Below are 15294 nucleotides of genomic sequence, written 5' to 3' on the forward strand. Positions count from 1 at the left end.
CTTATGGGAGATTCTGGAGCTGCGCCTGAGAAGGGGTTTTCCACCACCATCAACAAAACACCAAATTATGGAATTTATCGTGGGAGAAGGGGGTCTCACCCCTCCAATAAAGTTTCAGACACTTGTAGAATCTATGCCAAGGCCCATTGAATCTATTCTGGAGGCTCGTGCTGGCCAACGAACTATTAAGACACGATGTTGGTGTTTCATTTATTTGGGCAGTTACCTGTATGTGGCCTAATGTAAAACGAATTGTTGTTTTCTTTAGTACTTCATTGTGAAAATCTTCACTCATATCGCAGAAGTGATATCAGCAAACTCAAGCCATACGCACGTTCCTCTCTGCGTGTGTGTGACTGATTACATTATCTTGGTATTTTAAGCCAGTTTCCAGTCCGCTGTGAGTTTGACCAATTCATAGACAAGATAGGATGCAGTAGGTCCCAGAGTCCCCGCACCCACTTTTAACTACCGAACCACGAAGCTTAAAGCAAGGGAGGGGCTGTTTACTGACGTGTAGTGAACCCCTTTACGCACAGATCTGCGTATTTTGGAGCATTAAAAGCCTCTCCAGTTAGTAAGCTTCTAGTGAGATGACAGCTAGGACTTCGGCTACCCATGTCAGATCTCACTATCCCCCTATCTAGAGAGGCTGTTACAGCGACGACTATGGAGTATCCGACTCGGATTGTGACAGATCAACCTACTAAATCTGATAGAGACCCGAGCATTTCACCAGATGTGCCCTTGGTGAAGAACATGGAATATCAGCACAAGTGAGTTATTATTTGATGTAGCATAATATTTATTACATCCATAAAGATATGACATGTGTAGCTCAGTATTGGGCCCAATCCTACACTAGTGCTTACAAAACTGGTAATGCTGTAGTATAAATGTGACACAAACTGTAGACTGTAGAGGCCAGTCCAGGAATGGTTATATCATACAGGTTTGCATAAGGTCATAGGGCATGTCCTGTGTCATATACACTAATTGGCTCAACTTATTTTTTTTTCTTCATTTTTCAAATACTTGGAGAAAATGTGCTTTCTGTTTTTTACATGAGCATTTTATAACTTTGTGAAAATTTTGGAAAATGTAGCCTATACGCTTTGTTACTGTGATCCAACACCCTTGCTGTATCAGGTTCTGACAATGCACAGAGAGATTTTTGTTATTTAACTAGGCAAGTCAGTTAAGAACAAATTCTTATTTACAATGACGGCCTAGGAACAGTGGGTTAACTGCCTTGTTCAGGGGCAGTTGCCAGCTCGGGGATTCGATCTAGCAACCTTTCAGTTACTGGCCCAACACCCTAACCACTAGGCTACCTGCCACCCCAGATATCTGTCAGACAGATTCACATTACCTGTTCTGATTGGTGGATGGGAGTGGAGATTAGGAATGGCATGTGAGATCAGGGACGCCTTCTCTTTCACACCTCGATTGTAAGTCACTCATTTCTGTTCTTCCTCCACATGATAGGCTAGTTGTTTGGCTGTGCTCTAAAAGAGAAGAGCGTCTTAGGTCTTTTCTAGCCTTGATACAAGTTCTCAGTCACCCAGGTGTAAACCACACTTGGGGGGACACTTCAATATCCCCTTACACCAGTGTTAGGTATATTATTTAACCAATTACTGTCAGTGTACACTATTCATGCTTCAAACCAGATATACTCCATCAGTAGCCTTGTTCATACCTCCCAGGCACCCACTGTCTCAGGGTGACTGTTGTCTCAGGGTGACTGTTGTCTCAGGGTGACTGTTGTCTCAGGGTGACTGTTGTCTCAGGGTGACTGTTGTTGTTCGCTCAAGTGAGGCTTCCTCAGCAACACGCTTCCAGAACAAGAGCTGTCAGGTGAATTATTAACAGCAACCCCATATGTTTGAACTGGCTGCTATTGGCAGGAGCTGGGGACAGACAGACAGATAGACGGGGTGAGGTGTAGGCCACTGTGACAGGAGGGAGATGGGTTTCTCTCCCCGGGTGTCACTGATAGAGGCTCCATGTCACCTGGTGACACAGGAACCCCCTCTGAGGTTACCTTGTGAATGACTGAACTGATCAGAGTCCTGATTTGATATATACGAAAGCAATCTCTCTTTAACTAGTTTGGTATTTCTTCTGAATACAGCAATCTATTTTCAGAAGTTGCCCATTCTGTCTTTTCATTGTGGTTTCCAAGTCGTTGTTCCATTCTTGATTGAACAAAAATATTTTTGTTCTAACATATGGATTTAGTTATTACATAGGCTATCCGTTACTGAAATATAAACCTGTTACTGATGATTAGGTGGAGTTCTGTGTGGTAGAGGCTAGAGAGAACTGACCACAATTTCTGCTGCGGCACCATCGACTGCAAAGTTTGATCACACGCAGAGTGTGCTCAATGAGTTGAATCAGGATACATTAATCACGGTACGTGACTGTCATTAAAAAATAAGCAGTGCCAAGTCTCGGAAATCCTTGCCAATACCACTGCAGCCTCCTAAAAAAACCATCACCTTAAATGGGTTTCCTCTAGAGTCTAGATGGACGTGGCTGTCCATGTTGGCAGGGTTGAAGACATATGTTAATGAACTGATAAGAGTAGGACTGTGATGATGTGATGTAGTGCAGTAGGATATAGAGCCCGATACGGCACTACGAGCTGAATGTGCAGCATAAGATATTCTTTAATGGTTGGTTCCCAAGAATATAGTTGGTGAGGCATATCCCAATGTGACCAGCATTGGGCTCAAGTTGATTGATTTCCATGGGCTTGAAGCAAGTTGAGTCAATTTGTCAAAATGAGTTCTACTCTTGAATGTTTCAGCCACTGGTCTTAGACAATAGGTCAGATTTGGAGCCACATTCAAGCCATGCCATTAAATACTCTTGTACAGCTGATTGGATATTCTGAAAAGCTTTGACATGCCCATATGAGATCTGCTTCTCCTCAACTGGCCCCTGTTTGTCTCCCAGATAATCACTTCGGAAACTCCAACTGTCCTGTTTTCCTTTGATTACAGGGTGTTTGTCAATAGGAGTGTACCATTGGAGAACATCAAATGCTATGGCTTTGACATGGACTACACTCTGGCAGGTAAGTTCATCTATACTGAACAAAAATATTACATGTTTCATAAGCTGAAATAAAAGATCCCAGAAATGTTTTATACGCACCAAATGCTTATTTCTCTCCAATGCACAAATTTCTTTAAATCCCTGTTAGTGAGCATTTCTCTTTTACCAAGATAATCCATCCACCTGACATGTGTGGCATATCAAGAACCTGATTAAACAGCATGATCATTACACAGGTGCACCTTGTGCTGGGGAAAATAAGGCCACTCTAAAATGTGCAGTTTTGTCACACAACACAATGCCACAGATGTCTCAAGTTTTGAGGGAGGGTGCAATTGGCATGCTGACTGCAGAAATGTCCACCAGAGCTGTTGCCAGAGAATTGAATGTTAATTCCTCTACCATACGCCGCCAACAACATTGTTTTAGAGAATTTGGCAGTACATCCAACCGGTCTCACAACCTCAGACCATGTGTATAGCGTCGTGTGAGCAAGCGGTTTGCTGATGTCAATGTTGTGAACAGAATCCCAGTGGTGGGGTTATGGTACGGGCAGGCATAAGCTACGGACAGCAAACACAATTGCATTTTATCGATGGAAATTTGATATCGATCCAGATGTGTACGACAGCGTGTTTCAGTTCCCGCCAATTTCCAGCAACTTCGCACAGCCGTTGAAGAGGAGTGGAACAACATTCCACAGGCCACAATCAACAGCCTGATCAACTCTATGCCAAGGTGTGTCCCATTGCATGACGTGAATGGTAGTCCCACCAGATACTGACTGGTTTTCTGATCCACGCCCCTACTTGTTTTTAAGGTATCTGTGACCAACAGATGCATATCTGTCATCTGAAATCCATAGATTAGGGCCTAATGAATTTATTTCAATATAGACTGATTTCCTCGTATGAACTGTAACTCAGTAAAATCTTTCAAATTATTACATGTTTTGTTTATATTTTTGTTCAGTATAGTAGCCCAGTAGACCTACTCCAACAAAGAGAAAATGTGATTGTACTGGTAAAGGGCCAAAAAAGGCAGGCTTTTGGAGAAAATCTGAAGACCTATGTCTCATAGATTTCAGGTGTATAATCAGGGGGTATATTATAAAGCAGGATTAATGAGTTAGCCCACTAACTTTGGTAAACAACCAGAAATAACTAGATTTCCTGATTCATTAACAAAGATCAACTTAAATTTGTTTTTGTTTGTTAGACTATGCCCGTTTCAAGCTTATCCTTAAAAAAAAAAAGTTATTTCAAAATATTTAGGCATGTTAGCTTGATACTTTATAGTATACCGCTCAGAGCTATATTGAACAGTATATGAGGATAGCAACATTGTTACATTTTCACTGATGAATACTGATTGTTCATGTGTCCTGTGTGTGTAGAGTACAAGTCTCCTGACTATGAGGATCTGGGCTTTGAGCTGCTCAGAGACAGGCTGGTGTCTATAGGCTATCCCCATGAGCTACTGCATTACACCTACGACCCTACCTTCCCCACACGGTGAGTTCTCTCTTCCTGTTGATCCCACACACATTTGCATACTGTTTATTTTTACATGGTCAGTTTGGTAATACATAACATGACCCTTTACTCACAAATATATATATTTTTAACTTCTGTTCTACATGAAATAGAGCTCCTTAGCATTGTGTTGATGCAAAGCTTGGTTAGTTAGGATGGGGCTCTTCATGGGAGTCTACTTATGAAATGACCCCTAACCATTATTTTTCAAGTCATTTGTTGCTCTGTGCATTCTATTTCCTGTATCCTTGCCCCAGGGGGACACTATGCTGGAGAAACAGCTGACATTTTATCACTTCATCAGCAGATAGACCTCCTGCAGAGATAGTTTCCCCAAAGGCCTGGTAACAGTAGAATAACAAGATTGGTCAAAATAGAGCAGAAATAAAAAGTAACCTACTGATACTATCAAGAGCAGCCACAAATCTAAAAGATATCATCATCTATCCCTCTCCCATCCATTCCTCTCTCTGCTTATCTCTGCATAACCATATCCACCCCTGGCTCTCTCTTCCTCCTTTTCATCCCAATCTCTCCTCCCTCCTTAGCGGCCTGGTGTTTGACACAATGTATGGTAACTTGCTGAAGGTGGACTCCAATGGAAACATTCTGCTGTGCAGTCATGGTTTCACCTTTCTAAAAAGGTGAGTGATACATCACAGGAAATGCAATAGTTTGTGTGTGTGTGCGCATGTGAACGTGTTTCATTATACATGAATAGTAAACAAACAAAAATTTGACCAACTGGGGACATTGTATTAGTCCCCACAAGGTCAAATGCTATTTCTAGAGGGTTTAGGGTTAGAATTAGTTTTAGGGTTAAGGTTAGGAGCTAGGGTTAGTTTTAGGGTTAGGAGCTAGAGTTAGGTTTAAGGTTAGGTTTTCAGGTAAGGGTTAGGTTAGGTTAGGGAAAATAGGATTTTGAATGGGACTGAATTGTGTGACCCCCACAAAGTTAGTTATACAAGTGTGTGTGTGTGTGTGTGTGTGCGTGCGTGCGTGCGTGCGTATACGGTTTGTAATTCTGTAACAGGATGTCCTTGGGTCAACACTGTCACTGAGGGCACATCTGCACAACCACTTTGCAAAGTCATCTAAGCAGGGGAACAGGGGAATGACACACACACCCGCATGCGCACACACACACAGCAAAACGGCATGTCTACTCAGTGGGTCATCAGGGTGAAACATCAAAAGAGCATGGTCACAGAAAACCACAAGTTCAACATGTGACTATTTTCATGTCTCATTTAAAATACCATGTTTTCTGAAAGACCAATATATTATACACATCTTATCAAACTGAATCCACAGAATTTTGTGATTCTCCGCTGGTTGTTACATTTCATAGAAGAAGCAGAATACACTACCTGTGTGTAGGCTATACATTGCAGCTGTATGAAGGAGTTGTTTTTATCTTGTTGAGGGTACAGGAGATGGACTGACTGAGAAACTAGGCTATGAGATGACAGGGGGATGGGCTGTGGGTTGCCCTGCTCTACCAGAGAACGGAGGATGTTGGAGACCAAGGGAGCCTGATCCTGACCTTGGTCAGATCCAACTGTGAGCATCTGTCTCAGTAGGCCTACATACTGCCGTTATATTCAGCTTACAACATAAAACAGCCCCCGTGTTCCTGGTTGTTTCACAGAGGACTGAGAAATGAACGCAAAATATCCCCTGAAACTTGCTAACAGCTAACATGATACTCCACAAGGTGTGCAGGAATGTTAAACGTTTTTTCTAAACATTAGTTGGATGCAGATATGCAGATAACCAGCTCACAAATATTAAAAAGTATATTTATATCCACCACCTGGTGCCGTGGGATTTGCGAATGAATGTCTGTATGTGTTTACATGTGTGTTATTGCATGATTACGTGAGTTCCTTATGAGTTAATCTTTGGGTTATTGTGAGTTGTATGTAGGACTATGTGTATTTATTTTATTTTTTTTATCATGAAAGATGAAAGACTATATTAATTATACTTTAGCTGGACATGTACATAGAGGGCCTGTGCCCATCTTCCAATCATATATCAGGATTTATATGTCTTTGGGATCCCCTACCAGCAGCGGAGCCATCAAGAGGCTCTGGTTCCAGTTCAAATCCACTCAATCGCCACTGTATCCTTGCCTCATACTCTTACAGTGAGGCAGACTACAGTGTTGCTTCAGTGGAGAAGGCCAGTGGATGTTTCTCCAGCTCTAGCTGAACGTCATAGTCAAGAGACTCCAAAAAGAGAGGTCTTGTGACGTTGATAGTGCTGGTGGGATACGTGCATTCTGTCTGTTATCTTGTTATCTTCTGGCTCAGTGGGTTCTCTCTGAATGACTCATCATCCAGAAATGCTCCAATAGTAGCTGTTTGGTGTTATTGGGGAGGTTGTCAGACCAGCTTACTTAATGAGGTTCTACTCACAGTATGCATGTTTTTATCATGTTACACGTATGCACCTGTGGCTACTCCTTAATTTGCTAGTTGTACACATACGTTCCTACTCTACAGGGACAAGATCCAAGACTACTACCCCAACAACTTCATTCAGAGAGGCAACACTGACCGCTTCTATATCCTCAATACTCTCTTCAACCTTTCAGGTAGCAACAACAGTGTTATTTTGTGTAGTTCTGTACAATCATGCTGCAGATAAAGTAAAGTAGAGTTACTTTGTAACGGCCCTCCTGCTCCTCCCACAGAGACCTATCTGGATGGCTGCCTTGTGGACCTCTTCACCAGATGCAGCAGATACGAAAAGTGAGTGGACTCTTTTATCCTCCTCCCTCTTCTCGTTGCCGACTCTTTTTCTCTACAGCTGTGAGAATAGTAAATCATAAAACATGAGTGAATAATGTGACTGTAGTTTCTGTACTTTTTTTTCCTTCTTTTTTTTTAGCTGCCAGAAAGGCTTCAAACATGGTGACTTGTTCATGTCCTTCAGAAGCATGTTCCAGGATGTTCGAGATGCAATGGACTATGTTCATGATACGGTCAGCATTATACAGTACATACACCACCCCATCCCGACACACATACTCACACATTATGAAACGTTACTGTCTGTGCCTTTGTGTAAAGACTGACTCTCTCCATTTTGTCATGTAGGGCAGTCTGAAGGAAAGCACTCTGAGGAATCTGGATAAATACGTCATCAGAGACGTGAGTGAAAATAACTTTGAACCTCCCTTAATTGCTGTTCCATATTGGATACCTTTTTTGGATACAGTATTTTGACCAAGTGCTTTGGACATCATTTATGAGATGATACCTCAATGAATTAGTGACGTTCAACAAAGTCTCTGAGATGACCTAAACTTTCTCTATCCAGAGGAATTGACCCTCTCCTTTTCTCTTCTTCTCGATAGCTAAACTTGCCTGTTCTCCTGACTCGTATTAAGGAGGTGGCCAAAGTGTTCCTGGCGACCAACAGTGACTACAACTACACGGAGGTCAGTTGTTAATCAAATCAAAAAATGCTTGTGCTTCTAGTTCCGACCATGCAGTAATATCTAACAAGTAATATAACCTAACAATTCCACAACTACCTAATACACACAAGTGTAAAGGAATGAATACGAATATGGTACATGGTACATGATGGTACATGATGGTACATGATTCTATACATTCTATACAATACATGATGTCCATTCTATTCAATACATTCTATTCTATTCACTTTTATACTAAGGATGTGTCTTTGTTCTTTTCCCTAGGCTATCATGAAATACTTGCTTGAAACTCCACCAGGTGCCAAGGTTAGTTTAGGTGTCTCCAGTTTCAAATTAAGGAAAAGGGTTTTGGGGAAAAAAATACCATTCATTCTAATGAGCAATTCAACATTTTTTTTCTTAAGTACCCAAAGAAACCGTGGCGCGCCTTCTTTGACCTTGTTGTCGTGGATACCAGGAAGCCACTGTTCTTTGCCGAGGGAACTGTGCTGAGACAAGTGGACACGGTAAGAACCTTTCACTCATCATCACATGGTGTGTATAGAAAATATCCTTTAACACACCTCGCAATTAGATTAATGTTCTAATCCAGAGCCATATATTTAGAGTTATGCCAATTTTTAGAATTGTGTATATTGTTCTAATTCTATACATTCAGTTATATAGCATTGTGGCTGCCAAAGAATGTTGAATGTCATGTACAGTGCCTTCAGAAGTATTCACACCCTTGAATTTTCCACATTTTGTTGTGTTACAAAGTGGGATTAAAATGGATTTAATTGTAAAAAAAAGTTTTATAATAATAATCTACACAAAATACTCTGTCAAAGTGTTCAACCCCCTGAGTCAATACATGTTAGAATCACCTTTGGCAGTGATTACAGCTGTGAGTCTTTCTGGGTAATTCTTTAAGAGATTTCCACACCTGGAGTGTGCAACACATTTATTATTTTGAAAAGTCTTCCAGCTCTGTGAAATTGGTTGTTAATCATTGCTAGACAGCCATTGCTAGACAGGTCTTTCCATTGATTTCAAGTAGATTTAAGTCAAAACTGTAACTTGGCCACTCAGGAACATTCACTGTCTTCTTGGTAAGCAACTACAGTATAGATTTGGCCTTGTGTTTTAGGTTACTGTCCTGCTGGTAGAAACCAGATTGAACCAGGTTTTCATCTAGGATTTTGCCTATGCTTAGCTCCATTCTGTTTATTTTTTTATCCTGAAAAACTCCCCAGCCCTTAACGATTACAAGCATACCCATAACATGATGCAGCCACCACTATACTTGGTTTGCCCCAAACATAACACTTTGTAATCAGGACATGTTTTGCAGTTTTGCTTTAGTGCCTTGTCCCCCAACAGGATGCATGTTTTGGAATATTTTTATTCTGTACAGGCTTCCTTCTTTTCACTCTGTACCTATCACAGCCATTAAACTCTTTAACGGTTTTAAAGTCACCATTGGTTTCCTTCCTCTCTGGCCACTGAGTTAGGAAGGACGCCTGTATTTTTGTAGTAACTGGGTGTCTTGATACACCATCCAAAGTGTAATTAATAACTTTACCATGCTCGAAGGGATATTCAATGTACTATTTTTTAAATTTTTACCCTTCTACCAATAGTTGCCTTTCTTTGCAAGGCATTAGAAAACCTCCCTGGTCTTTGTGGTTGAATCTGTGTTTTAAATTCAATGCTCGTCTGAGGGACCTTACAGATAATTGTATGTGTGGGGTATAGAGATGAGGTAGTCATTGAAAAAACATGTTAAACACTATTATTGCACACAGAGTCCATGTTACAAGTTTACTCCTGAACGTATTTAGGCTTGCCATAACAAAGGGGTTGAATACTTATTGACTCAAGACAATTCAGTTTTAATTTTGTATTAATTTGTAAAACTTTCTAAAAACATAATTCCACTTTGGCATTATGGGGTATTGTGTGTAGTGGGGGGAAAAACAATTTTAAATTCAGGTTGTAACACAACAACATTTGGAAAAAGTCAAGGGTGTGTATACTTTCTGAAGGCACTGTAAATGCGTCATAATGCAGAAACCACATTGGCCCAACTCTCTAAATACATGGCTTTGTTCATATCTATCCAACATAGAACACAGGGAAGCTCCGTATTGGAACATACACTGGAGACCTCCAGCATGGAACTGTCTACTCTGGCGGTAAGAATGAAAATGTTAATCCCAGCTAGCACATAACAATATGTTTCTTAGAGCTTGGTGAGAGCATGGTTTTCCTATGGTTATTTTCCATACAACCTTCCCACAACTTTCTGGGAATGGTGCAGGATAGTTTACATTTACATTTAAGTCGTTTAGCAGACGCTCTTATCCAGAGCGACTTACAAATTGGTGCATTCACCTTATGATATCCAGTGGAACAACCACTTTACAATAGTGCATCTAAATCTTTTAAGGGGGGGGTGGGTTAGAAGGATTACTTTATCCTATCCTAGGTATTCCTTAAAGAGGTGGGGTTTCAGGTGTCTCCGGAAGGTGGTGATTGACTCCGCTGTCCTGGCGTCGTGAGGGAGCTTGTTCCACCATTGGGGTGTCAGAGCAGCGAACAGTTTTGACTGGGCTGAGCGGGAACTGTGCTTCCTCAGAGGTAGGGGGGCCAGCAGGCCAGAGGTGGATGAACGCAGTGCCCTTGTTTGGGTGTAGGGCCTGATCAGAGCCTGAAGGTACGGAGGTGCCGTTCCCTTCACAGCTCCGTAGGCAAGCACCATGGTCTTGTAGCGGATGCGAGCTTCAACTGGAAGCCAGTGGAGAGTTCATTGGCTTTGGAACATTCTCAGCACATTTAAGGAACTTGACAAAAAACATGATATTCTTGGTATTTCATTACTTTAACAGAATGTTTCCTAAAAGTTAAAACATGGTTACATGTCATTTACATTTTGGTAATGTTCTAGGAACATTCTCCAACTAGTTTGACATTGTGAATGTTCTCAAATAGTTACTAGAACGTTAAGAAACAACGTTCTTCTGTGGAAATCTCAGTACTTCAGCATAACATTTCCTACAGGTTTTCTCATGGTTCTATTTAAAGTCATGTTCTCAAATTGTTCTGAGAATGTTAAGAAAACTTTCCATAAAAAACACAAGAAAACTTTAATAACGTACAGAGAACCGTTCTAAGAATTTATTAAAAAACATATACATTCTGTTTTCAGCATCAACAAAACTCTATCTTAAGTGTGCTCAAGTGTGTTGGCCGCGCACACTAATTGGCTTAATGAGTGTTTATTTTCTTTTGAAATGGGGTCTGTTTGAGTAGACTAAAATGACCAGCTTTGTATGAGTAAAAAAAAAACATGGCATGCTAGTTCAATCCTGGTGGCACAGTGGACTAATTCCATGGATAGAGAACAAAAGATCATAGGTTCGAATCTGACTGGCACCGTGCCACAATTAAAAAGAAATGTGTTTGCATGATTAATGCCTAAGTCAATTAATTTCCATGTGTCCTATCTGTGCTGGTGTTCAAAACAGTTAACCAAAACTAAGCTATCAGTCTTATTGAAACATGTTCTCAGAACGTTATTTAATTATCTTCATATAACCTATAATTTCTATTTTCAGAACATTACTAAAACCTCCCAGGAAAACTTTCAGGGAACCATAGTAAAACGTTCTCAGAACTTCCCTGCAACCTAAACATGTATGTTTCCAGAACAGGCAAAGTTTTCACTTCCGTTCTCAGAATTTTACCAGTCAGGAAACATATGGCTTCATTCCCAGAACCAATAAGAAAACAAAAATGTACATTTCCCCAACTTCCAAGCAACCAAGCTGGGATATTATCATCAAAAAAGGTAACATTCTAAGAAGAGGGACAGAGGAAATGGGAAGATAAGATAAAGGGATTAAGATGGTATTAAATTGAGAGAGGAATAGTGAGTTTCACCCATCTTGGTTTCAGTGGGAGTCATATCAGTGGGTGTCACATCTCCTCAACTTTCCATCCTCTTGTATCTGTCTCTCCTCCCTGCAGGCTCCTCAGACATTGTATGTGACCTGCTGGATGTGAAGGGGAAGGACATTCTCTATGTGGGTGACCACATCTTTGGGGACATCCTGAAGTCTAAGAAGAGGCAAGGTTGGAAGACCTTCCTGGTGGTGCCTGAGCTGGCCAGAGAGCTGCAGGTGTGGACAGAGAAGAACCGTGAGTACAAACATGGTCAACCTCCTCTTCATGACCTCACAGTGACCCTAAAACGGACCTATCATATACCACATAACGTGGCCACTTTACATACCTTAGGTAATGTAATCTTGGACACCATTTTGATAAGTGTCTCTTTTTCCACAAGATCTCTTTGAAGAGCTGAAGCATCTTGATATATTTTTAGCTGAGTTGTACAAGTGAGTGGGCTTTTCCTTTGTTCTATGAGTGACACTCGCCTATTATTGCACTTGACAGAGCTGTGCATGATGTTGTCAATCTGACTGGCCTCTCTCCTTAGGCATCTGGACAGTAGCTGTAGAGAGTGCCCAGACATCACTGCCATTCAGACCAGGATGAAGGTAAACCATGCCCACTGACACATAATCCCTCTCTGAGAAATGTTCTAATACAGTGGTTCCCAACTCCAGTTCTCGAGTACACCCACCAGCACACATTTTTGTTGTAGCCTCTGACAAAAAAAAACCTGATTCAATAATAGTATTTACTGTGGTGTTTTTGCAGACCTCACTGTAGTATTTACTATAGTGTTTTTGTTTTATTATCTTGAACATAGAAGTGGAGGCTTTCTCCTTGAGGGCATCAATACTTGAGAAATAAGGTATATAACTAAAGTATACTTAAGTAATAAAGTATGAGAGGGGTGTTGTATATGGCCAATATACCACACCCCACCGTACCTTATTGCTTATTAAGTATACTATAGTTTACTACAGAATTATATAGTAAGTACTGTAGTATTTTATAGTTAACTGTACTATTTTTTAATGTGGGGTACGTTGCCTTGTGTTTTACAGGTGGTGACCTATAGGATGGATCTGTCCTATGGGCAGATGGGCAGCCTGCTGCGGAGTGGCTCCAGACAGACTCTGTTTGCCAGCCAGCTCATGCGTTACGCTGACCTGTACTCTTCCACCTGCATCAACCTGCTCCACTACCCCTTCAGTTACCTGTTCAGAGCCCCGCCCGTCCTGGTGAGTCCCACCTCAGATATCCCTGTGATAATAACAAGGACATGCATCTCTTCTTGCATAAAATCTCTTGCTGAAATTACCATGAAAAAAAACAATTTCTTCCTGATGTTGTCCAGATGCCCCATGAATCCTCGGTGGATAATCACCCCCTTGACTTCCCTTCACCTGAGTTCTCTGTTCTGGATCAAATCCAGAAGATAGCTGAAGCCAAGGTTGGACACTCATACCTACACAGCTATCTGTTATTTACAAATGTTGCATTTTCCGTTTAAATAAACACTGTATTTATCTGTTAAAATAGACAGTCTTGCTTTAAGTCCTGAAAAAGTATATCTTTGTAGTCCATATTGATTTAAAAATATAACCTTTATTTTCTTACAGAGGGCAAGTGAGGATAACACAGTGGAACTGAAAGACACGTGAGGATGTATTTGACAAAACAATTATTCCGTTTTGACATGACTGTTCCTCCAGATCAAGAAAAAAAGGTGTTTGTGTGTTTTTTGGACTGGCAATTTTTTTAAGACACAATATAAGACATATATAGCGCCACCTCCTGGAAGACAATTTCATAACTCGTTTTTCATCAATCACCCCTGCATTTTCCCCATGTGATCAGTTTGCCAAGGGTTAGGGAAAAGACCATTTGGATAGACACTGATTCTAGGTTAATGTATATAAGTGAATATTTGTCTTAATAATATATGTATTTTTTTGCTTATCTATTTAGCTACAGTACTTTTACACGTCATATATGCAATACTGATTTTGTTCCCTGTGCAAATGTATGTTAACTTCAATGAGCATGTAAACTAAAACATGTTCAGTGACCATTTATAAAATATCACTTGTTTGTGATGAATTATTACGCAGGTTGGCTCATTAGCCTATGTTCAATAAGGATGTCGCGAGCTCTTTGGTGGTGGATATGCTTGTTTGGTGAGTATTACTTGACCAAAGTTAGATGGATTTATGACAAGTATTACATACAGTATAACAAATATTTACTTTTTCTCTTGTTGGCTACTCTTCACAGCATACCCTATTTTATTTTTTAGAATCCTAACCTAGCCTATGGGGACCATGTAATTAGCTGTTTTGTCCCAAACATTCATAGATCAAATAAAAGTAAGGACTCCAAAACATGTATCCTTTCTACAACGGTGAAACAAAATGACAGCATTTTGACATTAATTTGAGTGTAACAAAGAAGGTTTTTGAGGTGTATGTACGCTCTCTGCCCATTGGATGGCATCAAATCGCTGTTCTGTGCAAAACGCTTGCAACTGTATGCAAACCTATGGGTGGGATGTCATTTTTATAATCGAAACTTGGAAGACTATACTGTAGGTTCATAATGTGTTTCTTCCACATTCAAAATAACAGGGATTTAAACCCCTTTACCATCGAAAGCATTGGTTTATTGTAATGTAAAGTGGATAATGTAACCGAATTAATCGAATAACACAAATATTGAAAGTTCAAATAAGCTACAGTCATATTGAGGTGCAAGCGTGTGCTACTGGCCCAATGGATGTTTTTTTCGTTGCCTCTCGCCAGATCGTTGAAAATGTTAATAACATCCGATTACTGCATTTGCTGTCAAAATCATTTTCTTAAATATTTGATTTTAGTAACACAGATTCATAGGCAGAATTTAAGCACGTAAAGCTAAGTCATTTGCTCGTATATCCTAATCTTCCAAGTTTTCAGCAGTTTTAAATTATTTATTTAATCAACCTTCAAATGATACAAGAAATATAGGCTTAGTTATATTTACTACATCTCATAAATGTAGAAACCTAGGCCTAATTGGTATTTTCCGGTTGAAAACATATGGCATATTCTTCCTATTTTCACTGCTAAAGGTGGCCCCACAGATTGAAGCTGGGTCACGTTTGGGAACACGGGTGCGTCATGTGTATCCACTTTGCCCTTGTTCCTCATTCTTCACGAGCCCTTTCTATACAATGGCCAATCATTGCAGTTAGCCGTGACTACAGCTACACAAGATTTAATTGCATATCATTGCTTTTCAAGACAAAAACACGACAAAACT

At 40.4% G+C, this 15294-nt stretch overlaps 1 protein-coding gene across 2 annotated transcripts; it reads left to right on the forward strand.

Moving 5' to 3' along the window:
• The first annotated feature begins 481 nt into the window (after positions 1-481).
• nt5c2l1 (5'-nucleotidase, cytosolic II, like 1) lies at positions 482-14830 on the forward strand. 2 transcript variants are annotated; one of them, XM_045690323.1, is made up of 18 exons: positions 482-776; positions 3015-3088; positions 4466-4583; positions 5153-5248; positions 7115-7206; positions 7306-7363; positions 7503-7596; positions 7712-7765; positions 7972-8055; positions 8323-8364; positions 8463-8564; positions 10169-10235; positions 12070-12240; positions 12389-12440; positions 12542-12602; positions 13059-13235; positions 13352-13447; positions 13617-14830. In XM_045690323.1, exons 1-18 carry the CDS (start codon positions 619-621, stop codon positions 13656-13658), a joined length of 1638 nt encoding a protein of 545 aa, XP_045546279.1. In that variant the 5' UTR covers positions 482-618; the 3' UTR covers positions 13659-14830. The 2 variants fall into 2 exon arrangements, with proteins under 2 accessions (XP_045546279.1, XP_045546285.1); XM_045690329.1 differs by lacking the exons at positions 482-776; positions 3015-3088 and adding exons at positions 3770-3807; positions 4862-4948.
• Positions 14831-15294: the final 464 nt, after the last annotated feature.

Source organism: Salmo salar, chromosome ssa01 (assembly GCF_905237065.1).
Source record: "Salmo salar chromosome ssa01, Ssal_v3.1, whole genome shotgun sequence".
NCBI lineage: Eukaryota > Metazoa > Chordata > Actinopteri > Salmoniformes > Salmonidae > Salmo > Salmo salar.